At 39.4% G+C, this 17,663-nt stretch overlaps 2 protein-coding genes across 2 annotated transcripts; both read right to left on the minus strand.

Moving 5' to 3' along the window:
• Positions 1 to 7,083: 7,083 nt before the first annotated feature.
• Positions 7,084 to 11,296, minus strand: LOC144664089 (coagulation factor V-like). The gene is made up of 4 exons (XM_078525218.1): positions 10,910 to 11,296; positions 9,422 to 9,509; positions 7,896 to 8,209; positions 7,084 to 7,248 (listed from the first exon to the last, which is right to left on the minus strand). The coding sequence occupies exons 1-4, from the start codon at positions 11,276 to 11,278 to the stop codon at positions 7,084 to 7,086; spliced, it is 936 nt and encodes a 311-aa protein (XP_078381344.1). The 5' UTR covers positions 11,279 to 11,296.
• Positions 11,297 to 12,768: 1,472 nt separating this feature from the next.
• On the minus strand, positions 12,769 to 17,221 carry LOC144664090 (retinoschisin-like). Its single transcript, XM_078525219.1, has 4 exons — positions 16,947 to 17,221; positions 14,811 to 15,254; positions 13,269 to 13,576; positions 12,769 to 12,918 (listed from the first exon to the last, which is right to left on the minus strand). Exons 1-4 carry the CDS (start codon positions 16,960 to 16,962, stop codon positions 12,769 to 12,771), a joined length of 918 nt encoding a protein of 305 aa, XP_078381345.1. The 5' UTR covers positions 16,963 to 17,221.
• Positions 17,222 to 17,663: the final 442 nt, after the last annotated feature.

Genomic DNA, 17,663 nt, shown 5'->3' on the forward strand with positions numbered 1-17,663 from the left:
AAATCATGGGTATGTGATATATGTGATGGATATAACTACAGATTGGCAGGTAAATGGAGACATCTTTTAACACAAAAACATATCAACAATAGCATTATCCATGACATGGATACTGACAATAGATCATAGGTATTAGGATCAGCGCTGTTATTTTCCAATGATATAATTGTACCATGACGGTCTAGCGCGGGGTATAGTTGTATCCTAGGTTATGATCCTAGGTTTTGATCCAAAGTATTTTTCGATTTCCATTTTTTTTTATTTTCATTATGTCAAAGAGGTTTGTTTTAAACGCACTAAGATGCAAGATTTTTAAAAAAGAGTATAAGAAGTTTTTTTTATTTTGAACCTAGGGTTGAGTTAGGGATTGTTTTTCAGGCTTGGTTTTACAGGCTTGGTTTTCTAGGGTTTGAATCCATTTTGATTTTCCAGGGCTTGAATTTCAGTTTTGATTCCAATATTTGATTCCAATATTTGAATCCATTTTTGTCCCCATATTTTGGACCCAGCACTGGTAGTAGTGATGTACTACATCTCTAAGGCAAATTTGCCTCAGAGTGTAGTACATTACTACTATTTGCTTCTTTTTTTATGTTTAATGAGAGGCTTTAGCCCTCATTCCTTTTAAAAATGTCCCATATCCGATATCCAAACCGTAAGAAGTAGGAAGACTTACGCGATTTCGAAAAATATGAAATATATGGATCATAGTGAAGCTCAATGTTTAGCTCTATTTACCAATTTTACGCCTACTTTCGCAAAATATTCGATTATTTAAAAACTCGTCGATGAATTTTCTCCAAAATTTTTCAGGGTGGCAATTGATCAGTACACTACACAATCCCTGAATTTCATGCTCATTGAAAACTTCTAAGATTGTCTAACATAAACGCAAAATTGAGTAAATATTGAAGCGATCTCGTAGTTTTGAATAATTTTGTGCTCTGGGATTTCCTATTGTTTCTAGTTAAGCACAACATCGAATTCCTGTGCACCACGCGTAAAATGACTACGCTTAGCCACCTTCCGAAAGCTTACCGAAATCTTTCCGAAATATGGTCCGTTTTAAAGAAAACAATGGAAAAGAAATTGTCACGCAACAACTTTTCTTGTGTGGTCGACGTCTTGGCTGAGTTGAAAGTTAAAAATGCCGAGAACAAGAAATGCAAAACAAAAAAGGCCGCCGTACGAAATGCTACGCTAAAGAGATTCAAACATCAAAAGGAAGAAAGTGTAAACGAGGTAAGTTTCTGAGTACGCTGTCAAGTCATTTGTAAATGACTGGAATGGCGTCAAAAGAACTTGAGAATATTACCATATTCCGAAAGATTTCGGAAAGTTTTCGGAAGGTGGCCAAGCTTAGTCATTTCACGCGTGGTGCACAGGAATTCGATGTCGTGCTCAACTCGAAACAATAGGAAATCCCAGAGCACAAAATTATTCAAAACTACGAGATTGCTTCAATATTTACTCAATTTTGCGTTTATGTTAGACAATCTTAGAAGTTTTCAATGAGCATGAAATTCAGGGATTGTGTAGTGCACTGATCAATTGCCACCCTGAAAAATTTTGGAGAAAAATCATCGACGAGTTTTGAAATAATCGCATTTTTTGCGAAAGTAGGCGTAAAATTGGTAAATAGAGCTAAACATTGAGCTTCACTATGATTCATATATTTCATATTTTTCGAAATCGCGTAAGTCTTACTACTTCTTACGGTTTGGATATCGGATATGGGACATTTTTAAAAGGAATGAGGGCTAAAGCCTCTCATTAAACATCAAAAAAGAAGCAAATTTCTTTATATGAAGTCTTGTCTTTATTTTACGCATAATTTATACCATCTAAAAAGAAATTCCAAGATATTTCAAAATTCCTCTTGTAGATTTCGATGAAACTCCGCAGAGCCGAAGGAAAACACCCAAGGTATACGTAGCGTGGAGGATCTCGAGAGAAAATGCGGCTACGGGCTAAAATTCGATTCAGAGCAAACACCTGTGTGACGTCATTGTCACGTGATGTTCATTCCGATCTCCCAAAAATTTATATCATATTGTAGTTCAGTCTATGTGTAATCCATGTGATATAGTGGATATGTCATTGACATTAATCCCTTAAAGTATGAGGGTTTCAAAGTTGATAGGTATCGCTAGAAAAAAACTGTGTCGAGCCACCTTAAGTGGCTGTGAAAAGCTGCAACACCGTCCCTCTTAATGCACGCATTCGAATCATAGACATAGCGGCGCCACCACTTTGGTTGAACGGCCGAAGTTTCTAACGCTTTCTCTTCAACTTCTTGCATTACAAGGTCTGCGATCACCGCACTGACTGGCGATCCCATGGCACATCCCGATACCTGGTGGTATTGGGTTCCCTCGAATACAAAATAACTGTTGTGCAGCAAAAAGGAGAGTAGATCCAACACCTGGCCTTTAGTCAGCTGTGTATGACTTCTCCAATCGTCAGATCCCTCGAGTTTTCGCTGAACGATATCTATAGCCATGTCGATTGGTATAGAGGTGAATAGTGAAACCACGTCAAACGATACGACCAGCTCGTCATCAGCCACTTCCTGGTCACTTACAAACTCTGCAAACTGTTTAGCGTTCTTGACAGAATATTCGGCTTATTCACGAGGTGCTTTAGAACGGAGGCCAGATACTTTGATAGTTCGTAGGTCGGCGCGCCATTACAGCTGTTTATGGGCCTCAGTGGTATTCGCGTTTCTGTGTTTTCCGGGAGAGTGAAATGATCGTCCATTTGTTTAAGTTCCACTTTGTGGATCTTGGGCGAAACCGTAAACGACGCTGGTGTGGAATCAGAGGGGCGTAGTTTCCAGTACTCTGTTTCACTGAGGTTCCCAAGTTTCTTGAGGTCCGAGAACTTTCTCTGTAGCTCAAGCTCCGTTTTCGAAGTCGGATTGCGCCTTTTGTCGGTGATTGGCATATAGACGTTCTGATCTTGCAACATCTCCTGGACCTGGTTATGATAGTCAGTTTTGTTCATGACAACTGTACAGTTCCCTTTGTCCGCTCTGATGACCACGATGTTTTCATCACTCTTTAGGTCTTTAAGTGCTCTCCGTTCTTCGCTTGTTAGGTTTTGTTGTTTTGGTGGTTTAGCCTGCTTTAGAACTCCGTAAATCTCCGCTCTAGTGGTGTCTTGTTTTTCTCGAGGCAAGTGGTATATTGCGGCTTCAACAGAAGCGAGTATTTCTTTCGTGGGTACGGTGCGTGGTGTGATGGCAAAATTTAACCCTTTCCTCAAAAGTGATGTTTCGTTGCTCTGCAATCTTCTGCTAGAAATATTTACTACCCATTTCCTTTTTAGCTCTTCTTCATCCATGGAAGCTGGCAGTTTCTTAAGCTTTCGCTTATGCCTCCGTTCAATTTCTACTCTGACGCGTTCACTGCGTTGTTCGATGGCTTGATGTAATGCCTCGTAGTGGGAGGTCTCGATGGTGGACTCGATGTTTTGTTTGATTCTTTGCCAATCTTCACCGAGGAATTGAAGTTTGTGATGACTTTCGCCAATAAGGATACGTAGGTATTTCCACCCGGTCTTTCGTGCAACTTCCCAGGCTTTGGGATTGTCGGTAGGTGGTCTTGAGAGAAGAAACTGTGGTAGAAAGTTTTCTTCCTTGCATCGATGTAAATAACGAAGGTGCGATTTGTAGTGAACTTGTCTTAGCGAATTCTGTTCTAATCGCCTCGCGAGATATAACGAATCTACGTCGTAGGTGTTCCTGATTTCCTTGTAAATAAAACTGCTGGAGCGATTTGTGGTCATAGCTTAAAATATAAAAATGGTTTAAACAGATCTAAAAATATAAAAGGATACTCTAAATGGTCATCAGAGCGGACAAAGGGAACTGTACAGTTGTCATGAACAAAACTGACTATCATAACCAGGTCCAGGAGATGCTGCAAGATCAAAACGTCTATATGCCAATCACCGACAAAAGGCGCAATCCGACTTCGAAAACGGAGCTTGAGCTACAGAGAAAGTTCTCGGACCTCAAGAAACTTGGGAACCTCAGTGAAACAGAGTACTGGAAACTACGCCCCTCTGATTCCACACCAGCGTCGTTTACGGTTTGCCCAAGATCCACAAAGTGGAACTTAAACAAATGGACGATCATTTCACTCTCCCGGAAAACACAGAAACGCGAATACCACTGAGGCCCATAAACAGCTGTAATGGCGCGCCGACCTACGAACTATCAAAGTATCTGGCCTCCGTTCTGAAGCACCTCGTGAATGAGACCGAATATTCTGTCAAAAACGCTAAACAGTTTGCAGAGTTTGTAAGTGACCAGGAAGTGGCTGATGACGAGCTGGTCGTATCGTTTGACGTGGTTTCACTATTCACCTCTATACCAATCGACATGGCTATAGATATCGTTCAGCGAAAACTCGAGGGATCTGACGATTGGAGAAGTCATACACAGCTGACTAAAGGCCAGGTCCTGGATCTACTCTCCTTTTTGCTGCACAACAGTTATTTTGTATTCGAGGGAACCCAATACCACCAGGTATCGGGATGTGCCATGGGATCGCCAGTCAGTGCGGTGATCGCAGACCTTGTAATGCAAGAAGTTGAAGAGAAAGCGTTAGAAACTTCGGCCGTTCAACCAAAGTGGTGGCGCCGCTATGTCTATGATTCGAATGCGTGCATTAAGAGGGACGGTGTTACAGCTTTTCACAGCCACTTAAACTCGATAAACGCCAACATTCAGTTTACAGTGGAGATGCCTACAACAACTATGGGCAAGAACAGCATAGCCTTCCTGGACACCAACAACACCGTTAATGAGGATGGTAGGATCGAGGTGGGTGTATACCGCAAGACCACACAAACGAGCAAGTATTTAGACTTCCATTCACACAGCCCAGCGCAAAGCAAGAGAGCTGTCGTTAAGACTCTAATGGACCGAGCTAAGTGCATTCCATCAACAACCGCGCAAAGACAAAACGAGAAACAACGCGTTATTAATGACTTAAAAGCTAACGGTTATCCCGAGAGCTTCATCAAGTCAGCTGGCGAATCAAACAAAACAAACACGCAACCAAGAACCCAGGAGAATCCGAAGGCATACACGTCCATCCCGTATGTGAAAGGAGTGTCGGAGCGCGTTCGACGGATTTTGAGCCGCGAAAACATCAAGACAGCGTTTAAACCAGTACGAACGTTAGGAAATATCTTCAAAAAGCCCAAGGACCGACCGAATAAAGAGCGGTTGAAAGGAATTGTATACAAAGTGACTTGCAGGACATACTCATTTGCATACGTTGGAGAAAGCAAAAGAAGCTGGAAATCGCGAGGGGCCGAACACAAGCCCGGAACAAACGGAAATATCAACTCCGCGATTAAACATCATGCAGAAATCGGCCACGACATACATCCAAGTTACGCCGAAATTCTTGAAACAGGTGTAAGCAGCAAGAACAAAAGACTGTTTCTGGAGTCTTTACATTCTTTCCTCGACAAAAACACTATAAACGAAAGAGCGCCCTTCCCAAGGGTTTACGCATCGCTAGTTGCTCCCCAGGAGGGGGGCAACGAACAATAACGTCAATGCGACTTATTAGAATTCTGCGAACCTTGCAAAATCCATCATTCTCTGAAGAAGACCGCAGAAGGCGGTCGAAAATTTAGAGTATCCTTTTATATTTTTAGATCTGTTTAAACCATTTTTATATTTTAAGCTGCTGTAGTTAATATTTGTAAATTGTGTGAAACAAAGTTGGCTTGACGTCTATGCAGTGTTATGGTCATTATTTTAAATTTTAAGTTTCCTAAAAAACCTCAAAAGGCAACCTAGCCGTTATTCAAACCTAGACGGGGAAGTAAAACTTTGATGAAACTGATCAAAACTTCCCCAATTTAAAAGGAGTGAATATTATTGTTTTATCGTGAAAGGTGGAACTTTCAGAAATTTAATTGTAGTTGTCGAGAAGGCCGGCACTTGTGGGTCACATGCGTGAGCCGCTAGCCGCAAGAGTGAGCGTTTCGCTGGCTCGCTTTGCTCACCAACTCGTTCTCACACCGCGATTGGCGCTCAAACAAGAAAAGTCAGGCAAAAATGATATTTCTGGGCTTTGAAGCAAAGTGGAGCGACTTCAAAAGTATGAATTGCACCTTGTAACAAAAAATACCGTAAAATCATTTTTGAAGCAAATAATAATTCAAATAAATATACTTAGTAGGGAGCCAAATTTAATTGCATTTGAAGCAAGAGGCAATTTTCACTTGCCAATTTGAGATGTCCACTGTGCCTCTATCTATCGAGGCTCAAAAGGGTTAGGAAAAATTGAAAAACTCAGATCAACCTATCAGTAGCTGTCTTGTTTTGTTGACGTGAAATAGAGCAGTCAGTTCAATCGAGTGTCGTAAAACCAAAAGCAAAGTACTGAATCACTCTAGCCAATTAAAAAGGACACAGACAATCCAGTGAACCAATCAAAACTCGAAGCAAATACATGTCGCAGGCACGAAGCGCGGGAAAAAGTGCCTGAGCGAGTCACGATTGATTCTAGTTTTAGTTTTGATTGGTTAGAAAGTGGCGCGAGATTTTTAAATCAGTCACTTGGCGTAGTAATTGAAAACCAAAGCAAACGCAAATTACTTCGACACTCAAGTGAAAACCGCTCTATTGTCGTTGTTGTTGTTAGCAACCAGCCTAGTCCCTTGACATTACTCTCTTCTTTCGGTGACAGTGCAAGGCCTGGGAACCCAGACTTCCTTAAGTCGAGCACGCCAAGGAACTAGTCTGGTTAGGTACTCTGGTACTAATCAATGATATCACACACATGATACATCAAGCAACTTGATGAAACTACAATGGGCGTCAAAAGTCCTTGAGACAGTTGGATGAAATTGATACTAATTTAAAATTCCCGTTTTTTCACCTTTAATCTGCTGCCGCTTCTGAACCACTCCCCCCTCCCCCCTTTTCAATGTTGTACTCAAACGAGGCAAGTCTTGCAGATAACAAATACAACATTGTTTCGGGGGGAGGGGGTTATATTGAAGGGGTGAGGGGTAAAATTTGTCCAAGGTACTCAAAAAGTGCCGACTGTCTCAACACTTTTGGCGCTCATTGTAGATGTCACACCCGTACAGTTCAATTCGCAGAGCAATCCTTCCGGAATACGCTGTCGGTATTATGCGAACAGTATCCGCTTCAAAGGGATTGGTTATTTCATTTGTCGCTACATCATCCTTGTTCGTGTTGCCTTGGAATGTCTAAGGAAACAGCAGGAAATCAAAGCAGTTAATAGGCGCTTTGCCTGTTACGTGGTCGTCTCGTGGAGCGAAATGGATGCCAGAAGTGGAGAGAAGGTGAAAAATCTAGTGAGGTCGCCAATCTGAGGCCCCGTCCACATTGATCCGGGTAAATTTGAAAACGGAGAAATTTGAAAACGCCGCGTAAAATGTTTTCCGTCCACATTAACCCGGGTAAATTGGAAAAGATACGTTTCATTGGTGAGCGTTTTTGAAAAGCCCCGTTTTCGGTGACCGAAAACGCCGTTTCAGTGTGGACGGTTGGCCTAATCGGGGAAAAAAAGATGCGTTTTCAAATTTACCCAGGTCAGTGTGGACGGGGCCTTAGCTTGATACCATTAATACGTACAAATTTTAGTCGATTTGAAAATTTTATGCTTCGACTTTAATCGTACAAATCGTAAAAATATTTAAGACGGAATCCACTAGGACTTCGATTACACAACACGCTAACACAGGAGGGGACATGTCGCAAGGACAGGTGGCAGCAATACGTGGTAGAGACAAAACTACAACATGAACACACACAACGAAACGTAGAGTGGTCATTTTACGGGGTGCACATTTTTTCTAACTGTTCATTTTACTTAAGTAAGCACTTTACTCACCACTTGTTGATTGTTTTCCTTGTATTCTTCAAGGGCTGCGCCTCCTGCCTTATACATGACGTAATATGTCGTTACCCACCAATAGTAGTTATTCCCGTAGCCTTGTGTGGCGATGCGCGTTATAAGTTTTACTTCCGGTACAAAGTCCACTTGGAACCACTGGTAATCGGACTCTGCGACTGGAGTCCAACTTCCTTGTGAGCAGTGAAGTCTTCCCCAGGCTGCCTCCTGGTTGGTGTGTGTGGAAGACACTGTGATCTTATTGTCTGGAATTGACCCATCTTCCATTCCCAATGGCACAGACTGACTGCAGACTTTTTATTAATAAAACACATAGAAAAATTAAGGCGTTACTACAACACACAGAAGATTTGACAGATGAGTGGTATCGCCTTCGTAAGTGGCAGGTATGACACCTTCTTTTCGGCTCTTTCTAAGCATGTCCCCAAATTGGGTATATCTGAATAAAACCTCTAGAACGTATAGAACTTATAGATTGTTTAGGTCACATAGAACCTATAGAACCCATAGATCCTATAGAACTCATAGATCCTATAAAACCCATAGATCTCGTAGAAACCATAGATCGTGTAGAAGAATATACCTTGAAAGAGCCTTTTTTTTCAATAAAACTTTGGCCACACGACATACAGGTGCTGTTCTGGAAGAAGCCTACCAAAGACACAGAGACCTTTAAATTGGCCGTGTTCTTCCTGGGAAATGGTTGTGCCCCAAAACTGTTCATAAGATGGATTTTGGCGTAGTACTGGGTGGAATCGCCACGGTTAGCAGAGAAAAGAGCACGGCGAATAGACTTTGTGCTTAACAACGCCGATCACAAGAGACAGCATTGGCGACTAGCACATGCAATCTTACGAACGGACCAATTTTCAGCTTGCACGATTTTTTTACGCCCGTTGCTTGTGCCGGATTTTTTTGCGGGTGAAACCCTCGAAACTGTCCCTTTTGGAAGGCCTGGCTGAATGTTGTTTACTTTAATGAAACTAAAGTGTGACTGGGTGAGCGCCGGAATGTTAGCCTGAAGGGGGTCTGGGAGCATGCTCCCCAAGACATTTTTGAAATCTCTAGGCTTGGAAATGCTATTTATTTCCAGCATTCTCCACGATATATTTCGTGGAAAAATTGATCTCATTAAGTGTAAAATGACAGGTATTTTGAGTGCTTATATGGCCTTTCCTTCTGGACGATTTTTTTTCTTTCCCTCCCCCTTTGCATGGATTTTTTTCTTGGCATTTCCCTTGCATGAATTTGTTTGGTTTTCCCCCCCCCTGACCTCCCATCACTTTTCTAATGGTCCGTCCCTTATGGTGATTCTGTGGTGTCTGTACATTTGACAAAACCCGAAGGCCTGCGGCGAACTACAGCCATTAGAGCGCATGCCACCCTTGTTGGTCATGGTATATCTGGGTGCACGGTTCACGGCTAGATTAAAAAAATTCCTTTCGTTAGTGTAAGTAGTTGTCGAAAGTTGTTGCTTCAATCAATGTGAAACTACTTTTTCTAACCTGCTTTTTTCTTGAGACATGCAAAAGAGTTGTTCTTCTCGTCAAACAAACAAGAAAGTCCATTGGTGCATCCTGTGACGAGACATCCCTGTGAGAGATAACAAATGACTGTATAAACCAAACAAGAGACCATTTCCCGAAAATAAGCAAGGAAGGCTGAAAACAAAGTTAGGTTTTGTTTACAAGGTAGGAAGGGTAACTCATCAACGAGTTTACAAGGCAGCTAGGGCCAACCTCGCCCTGAGTACGAGGTTGGGGTTACCCCTAGCACTAGGCCAACCGTTGTAAACGTTAAACGTTCTTTTACGAACATTTCACCTTCCAGGGACGAGCCTAGCTGTACAAACCCCTCCCCCCTCCTCCCACCCAGGAAAAAACAGAAGGAAGGTTAAGGAAAATGACTACGGCTACACATAGGCTAATCAGGAACAACTTTTTATTGGTTTTCGGGCCCTTATTGTTTGCGATGCTTGGTAACCGCGTACGTTTACCAAGCCCAAGCATATCAGAAGTACGTAATCAAGACTATGTACTTCTGAGCACATATAGTTGTCCCTGGTGAAAGGGACCCCCTAACCCGGCCTATCTTTGACTATCCTATAAGAGTAAACCTAGTTCTTGGGCTGAGGTCCTCAGTATAAGTTTATATTTGTTTATAATCGTGAACGCAAAAGACACTGCGAGGAAAAAACATTTAAGGTGTAGCCCCTGTAGTAACGGTTATTCGGTTAGGCCAATCAAACTGTAACATTTGCATTAGAATACGATAGAATTCTATTACATGTAACTGTTCTAATTCGTTGTACTTCTCCATACTTAAAGTACTTGATCGATATGTATAATTTAAGCGACAATCTATTTCTTTTTCTAAAGGAAATTAATCTTTTTGTTTAACGAAAAGTTTTATTTTTTGTTTTAAAGAAAATTGCGCCGCGTGTAAAATTTGTTCATGATATTTTTTATCAAACAAACAATCAGATCTGCGGAAATTGAAAATCAAGGCAATTTTAAAAAAAAAGGTAAATACGAATCTTAAGAGTGATCGATTTGCAGTTTCTCATTACAATATCAATAAGTAATGCGAAGCAGACAGATGTTAAGATTAAACAGGGGATATTTACTTGATGTATAGCACCAAACTCGCCTAATCGTGGCATCAAGATGGTTGAGTGGAATTAATGTTTACAAGAACTGAGCATGGGAGAAGAAAGGTTAGAATTAGTGAAGCGTTTTTGGTTAGTCGATGATAGCTCCAACTGAAACAACATAAAAATTTTCAGCTTGCAAAACTAACTAAAAAAGCATAAGTTCTTTTAATTATTTATCAGACGGTTGCATAAGTTTTTTTAACGATAAGCATAATAAAAACTCAATTTCAGTTATATATTAACAATTTAGAATGTATCAAATGTATTGGAATAAAGATTTTTCTTCAAGATGAGAATTACAAAGAGTTATTTAATTAAAAGGCAGCCGTAAAAAACCTACCTTGATGTGCAAGGAAAAAGTAACTCCTTGCAGACTTTCCAATTTACCTTCTTCGTCCATCACAGAGCTTCCGTGTCTGTTCAGCTCACAAGTTCCTTTGCCGTTCTTCCTGGAGGCCTCCTTAAAGTTTGTCGACGTACACCATGACTTTTTTGCACATACCTGGCTGCATGATATTACACTTGGAGAATAAAACCATTTCACTACGTAACCTTTGAGTCGCGTGTTTTTCCGAGCTGCGAAAAATGCTGATCGTGAAGTCACAGAGGTCTCCTCTAAAGCGTTCAAAACTGCTGAATTTATCACCAATTGGAGCAGGATGATGAAAAAATAAACTTTATCAGCTTGCATCACTTTCTGAGGAACCATTGTACTAGATTGTTCGGAGCGCACTGTAACATTTCCTCAGTTTTAATCATTTATCATCGAAGGCGGTTCTTTGTTGTTTCACAAAGTCAGTAATTGGTTGCTGACATTCAGCCTTTGTTTACTTTCACAAGCTACATCTATCAAACAGATGTTAATACGTTCTCCTCGTCCCAGAGCTAACTCATAATATTAAAAACGACAACCAAACACTTGTTTCAGTCACTAAATCTGAGTTAGCTTTTATGTTTTATTTTTTTTTAATATGAATCAGTTGTTTTCTCATCCTGAATGTTATGATTACTTCCAATAAAAATTGTTAAAAACATTTACAATACAAAGCCTGACTGATTGTTTCTATGGCAACAAACTAAATCAAATATAAGGGCAAATGATTGTTTTTTCAGAATTTTAAAATTACGTTTCAATTTTGTTCTGCATCAGTAAAAACTAAGTAAAGTGACAAAATGCAAATTTAATTGATGGAAGTGCATTTTTTTTCATAATAATTTTGAATGAATAAAATGTTTTGCAATATAGCAACCCAAAAAATATCACGTATCAAATTTTATATATTAACATCTGCCTCGAAAATTCTAAATCCTTTTTAATTAAAATTTCAGTTATTGTAGTTTGCTTCCGTTCCCCCTCTGCGAGTAACAGTTACAATATTGAATATTAATATACACTTATAAGACTTTTTTTTTAATTCTTGCCCAGAATATCGGACACCGAAGATAAAAATATTGTCGCAAGTTCACCCAAAACTAGTCACGTTTTTATAAACTCGCTTATTTTCAAATGAGCTCAGATACAAGTCACTCCCGTCACCGAACACGGTTTCAGGGCGACTGATTACAGAAAATTCTCATTACAAGAATCAATTGTATGATCACGTGATCCGTTAGTCTCTCAAACTTTGTTATCATTGGATGTACGGTCTTTGTCACGAAAAAAGTTTCCTTTTGTAACGCACCATTAAGTCACGCACCTATAAATCTCTATAAACAATGTTTTATTTATTTTTACGGCTTATGTTTGGTATCAAGTAGTTTTCCGACGTATTTTTTTTTGTCCAGTCAACAAGGAATATTAAAGTAAAAAATATTTAGACGATACTACCCACTAAACTGTTTCTGTTGCTTTTCCGTAAATCTAGGTTTTTACGGTGCTGATTTGAGTAGTTTTTGATGCGCGCGGTCAGGATGAAACGATGAGAACAGATAACGGACCTTTCCTTTGCCTCGTTCGCACAGCATTTGTATTCTACTGAGTAGAGTTAGTTAATAATTATACCTCATATCAAAAAAAGGTACGAATATTTTGCTATGGGAATGTTTATCCTGAGTAATCCTTATCCTGCTGGAATATTTTTTCAAGCAGTATTGATCTAAATGAATCTTTGTTGTAAGGATGATTGTCTTGTGAGGATCTTTTCTCTTTATGTATCGTCCTGGGCAATTCGGCTAAGATACAGAGCAGAGTCAAATATTTTATTGTATGACGTCACATCCGTAGAGTTCAACTCGCAAAGCAAACCTTCCAAAATATGTTGTCGGTATTATGCGGACGGTATCAGCTTGAAAGGGATTGTTAATATTGTTTGTAACTACATCATCCTTGTTCGTGTTGCCTTGGAAGATCTAATACAAAGAAAGAAGAAAGGAATTTATACCGGAAGAAAACAAGTTATATATTGTAAAGCATATATCTCTGTTGAAGTAGCCTGCGAACTGGTTTTAGTTTCTTTCTTAGGCTGGGGATAAGGCAAGGGAAGGCGTAGGGGGTGGAGGTGGGGCTGATCCTTAGAATTCTCGAGCCTAGCTCGCAGCCTACTCCTGAAAGGCACAGCTGTGATTTGCTATTATATGCATTTAGCTATTGTGAGTAGTTTAATGCTACAACAGTTAACATTATTTGTTTTATTCCTCAGTTATTTCCCTCTGCAATTGGACTTACAAAAAAGCTAGTCAGTAGCATGCACTTTACTCACCACTCGTTGATTGTTTTCCTTGTATTCTTCAAGGGATACACCTCCTGTCTTATACATGACGTAATACGTCTTAACCCACCACGACATCTTTCCGTTTCCTTGCGTAGCGATTCCTGTTATTACTTTTACATCCGGTGCAAAGTCCACTTGGAACCACTGGTAACCAGTATCTGTGTTTGGAGCCCAACTCCTTAGTGAGCAGTGAAGTCTTCCCCAAGCCGCCTTAACGTCAGGGTGTGTAGACGATACTGTGATGTTATTGTCTGGAATTGTACCATTTTCCATTCCCAACGGTTTAGGAAGGCAGGCTGTTAAAACAACACAAAGAGGTAAGAAATTTTTTAGTTTTCTAAACCTCCATGACAGTGACCGATCCAGCGGAGAGAGTCGGCCGAGTTTTGGGGTGAGGCGAAGTGATAACAGAGGCACAGATCTTTTCAATCTCCTCCCCCCCCCTCCAAACCCACTTGTCTTATACATGAAGTGATTCATTCATTCATTCATTCATTCATTCACTTTATATGCACGCCCAGACTCTCCACTTTCGGGTTTCCGTATGTATTACGCGACTAGGAGTATTTCTTCCCCTGTATTGGATACTGGTGCATCATAGCAATTGATCAGGTTACCCTTACAGTTCACCAGTAGTTATTTAGACTCCATATGGGCAGACACACTGTGATGCGAAGTGTCTTGCTGAAGAACACAACACAGCACATCTACTCAGCTAGCCAAGGGGAACAATCTCGGACATTTCGTTCCAGAATCCAAAGAAATATTCATTAAGCTGCCGCATCTACCAGTACAGTATATCAATAGGCCTTATGCTTGATGACGTCATAAACTAAAAATTTACCACCAAGCCTCGATTACGCGAGTTTTCTCAACCCTCTGCCACCTCCATGCAGTTTTCACGTGGGTATTCTTTTCGTTTCCGCTGCTTTGAGAATTTGCTCATGATAAAATTTACAAGTTTGCACTTCGAAAGCGAGGCTTTGTGGTGAAACTAGCCAGTCTGACGTAAACATGCATATAGGCTATTCACCCATGCCCACCGCACTAATATTTTATTGATTCATCTAAGGCATCTAAGGTATTGTATTATTAATTTTAATAAAATTATTTAACTACAATATTAAGAGAGGAAACCACATCAGCCGTAGCTAGTTTTCACGTGGGTCTTCTATCCAGGTCGAATTGGAATTTGAAAATGTTTGTTTTTCAGGAGACGGGAAAAACTTTCGGAGCAAGGCGAGAAACAACAACAAACTCAACCCACATATAACGTTGGGTCCGGGAATCGAACATACCCGGGCCAGACTGGTGGGAGGCGAGCCCTCTCACCACTGCGCCATCCCTGCTCCCCTAAGACCTTATTGTATCTTGGTATAAATTTGAGCTCAGTTAGCCATATGTTGGTTGCGTTGTGCTGTCTCTTCATATTTTTTTCACATAGGAAAGCACAGGAAAGGTTGTATTTACTGCGTCTTTCGATAACTCTCGAATTCTACTCAATCAACATTTTCTGGAACTCAAACTTACAATCATTACGGCAAGCGGCGTTTCCTTCACAAACACACCGCGTCGCTAAGGATCCTGGGATAGGAACACATTTTCCCGAGCAGGGCGGATTACGGTCGACACATGGAGTGTAGTCACGTGACAACATGTTAAGATATACCACACCAGGCCTTGGGTGCAAGTCACTGAGATACCATTCAGCTGTTTTCTTGTTTAACTCGCATTTCTTTAATGTCGTGTAATAGTTTATGCTAAAGCAATTTTGCGTGCGTTCACAAGCTATCACACAGCTTTCCAGTCTCTTTCCTTCAAGGGAAGAAATCACGTGACCTGTAAGTGCGTGGTCTGGCATTGACCTGCTCGTGCGACATGGAGTCTGTCCAGCGGTTATTCCCCAGCAGTGCATGCTCATGAATAAATACGTGACAGCTTTAGAGGGTAACATTAACTTGAAGTGCTGTTGACCTAAAATGGAAACATGACCAATTAAAGTTAATTTCAAATTGCAATGAAAAACGTTACAGGTTAATGCTGTGTGTAGCCAAGAGAAAATATTCTCTTGGTGATTATATAGCTCTTGTTTTGTGCTTATTAAAAAAGGGAAAAAAAAATATATTTAAAAAATAAAAAAATTAAATTGCCCTGGCCGTCCTCATTCGATTTCATAGCTTCGAGATCTGAAGGGACTTGGTGGAATAATCAAGTCCCATATATGAAGTAGATACCGAGTCCCCTTCTTTATAACGTATGCGCAGTAGAAAAAAGGTTAATTGCTTTTCCTTTGATTACCGGCCCGAAACTTAAAGTGGGATGCGAAACATTAATTGCATGATAAAACTTCAGCTTTATAACAAGCACAAATAAGCTGTTCACAAAAATCAAGTTTTTATATGTTTTTGGTTATCCGTTTTAAAACGTTTGGTTTCGCTTGTTTTTCACCCGATTTTTCTCAAGTGACAAAATTAATAGCATGTGTAAATTACTCCCTTACACAAAACGCATCTTTTTAAGATAAAATATCTTCTAATAATTAAAATTTTAATTAAGTCATAACATTTTTCGTTTTCAGCATAATTATTTTGGTTTCTAAGCTAGCTTTAATTAGATCCATATAATCTTTATCTCTTTTGGTTTATGAGCGAGAACATTTACCTTAAAGCTACTATTGTTAGCGGCTACTAATTTTAGCGAGTTGGGCTAAAATCGCTAAATTTAGTACTCGCTAAAATTTGTCTCGGTCAAATTTAATACTCGTTAAATTTCTAAAAGTACCTCCCCTCCCACCCCAAAGGGAAACAAAATAAGTATAGTAGAGTTGAAAAATTCTTTTAAAAATAGATGTCGGTGACTTTGTTCTTTCTGGCAATGCAAATGTTGAAGTGAGTTTGTTCTTTTACTGAACATTTATTTCCATCTTAGCTATATGTTCATTAAAAACTGGTTTACACAATATCACTAACTTTTTAAATTTTTCGGAAAATCGCTTAATTAAATACGCTAAATCTTGTTCTGAAAAAATCGCCAAAATTTGTAGCCGCTAAAAATAGTAGCCTTAAGGTAATTGATTTCTATTTAAACAATGAAAATATGAATTTCAAATTTCCAAAGAAACAAGGAAATGGAACTTCGGCGTTCAAAGAAATTTATATAACATGTAAATTGCAAACATGACATCTTTAAGCTTTCAATACCCCAAATGACAAAGCTTGACATAAACACTAATTGAGGCACTGACAACAAGTTCTACTTTATTACCAAAATTGAATTTTCCGCACAATTTCAAATTATGACATGTTAAATGCAATATAAAATACCTAACCTGTAGAACAGAAAATAGATCAAAAATATTTTTTGGGTTTTGAAATTGTTTCTTTTTTTCTGTTGTGTAACGGATATTTTGATATCTCACATTCAACCGACTGAGTTTCTTTTCGTGATTAAAATAAAAACTAAAGGTGTGTGATAGGCAATTAATCCAGTTGTTGTCTTAAACTACTGGCAACCTTGCTTAAGCAGACAAAGAAATATAAAATCTCATAGATTTTGCTAAGGTATTGTTAAATAACCCTTCAAGATAAGAAAAAACTGAGACATTAGCGTAAAATTAACCATCAAAAAAAAATAAAGTCAGTGATAATTGTTAAGCATATGTCATACCTCTATTCTTTCCCATGGTGAAGTCTTACACCTTTAACTGGATAAACTAATGAAAACGACCCAGCAGGGAACAGGTTTTTCCTTGCATAATTTTTAAACATACGGCGTTTTTCTTTAACTGATAGTTCACTTCACATTTGACAAAATGCCATTCACTCGCTCGACTTGTTTGCTTGTAGTTCCCACATTCGTTCCAGCTGAAAATCCTTTGTGAAAATGTTGTTTGTGAAAAGCGCTTGCAATATGACGCACAGGTTGTGTTTCAAATAAATATTGATCTTTGGCTTCCTGCAAACGCCAAATTGAATATTCTCGCTAAGACATCTGTCACACAGTGTTACTAACATTCGGCCAAGTTGTATTGTTTTTGTTTTTTTAATAAAATATAATAACCATTGAAAGTATGGCCCTATATATTAATAGCTTTTGTGGCTAAATTTTAACTATTGTAAGTTCAAGTAATATGCAATTAATCTATATGTTTGGTGCATTAAGATAATTGCATGAAGAAATAGTATTGTAATGAAAGCCATAAGGCCTAAAGCGACGTTTGTGATAACTTGTTCGATCTGTCCCCTATGGCATACAATGGCGAGTGCGAAGTACCGACCTGATGAAATTAAAGAGCCTTGCGAAAATTAAAAATTATTTAAGTGTTGCTGTTTTGATATTTTTTTTAATGCACATGCCATTTCTTGTGATGTTATTTTTTTTTCT

Source organism: Oculina patagonica, chromosome 8, assembly GCF_052425735.1.
Source record: "Oculina patagonica isolate OP01 chromosome 8, crgOcupat, whole genome shotgun sequence".
Lineage (NCBI taxonomy): Eukaryota > Metazoa > Cnidaria > Anthozoa > Scleractinia > Oculinidae > Oculina > Oculina patagonica.

Excerpts from the sequence above, each read along its gene's own strand:
- LOC144664089 (XM_078525218.1), bottom strand. The coding sequence starts at position 11,278 with ATGGTTCCTCAGAAAGTGATGCAAGCTGATAAAGTTTATTTTTTCATC. Across the intron at positions 8,210-9,421 it reads ATGTCTCAAGAAAAAAGCAG|TCTGCAGTCAGTCTGTGCCA; the intron begins GTTAGAAAAAGT and ends ATTAATAAAAAG. Across the intron at positions 7,249-7,895 it reads AGGAAAACAATCAACAAGTG|ACATTCCAAGGCAACACGAA; the intron begins GTGAGTAAAGTG and ends CTGTTTCCTTAG.
- LOC144664090 (XM_078525219.1), bottom strand. Across the intron at positions 13,577-14,810 it reads CGCCGCTTGCCGTAATGATT|CCTGCCTTCCTAAACCGTTG; the intron begins GTAAGTTTGAGT and ends TTGTTTTAACAG. Across the intron at positions 12,919-13,268 it reads AGGAAAACAATCAACGAGTG|ATCTTCCAAGGCAACACGAA; the intron begins GTGAGTAAAGTG and ends TCTTTGTATTAG.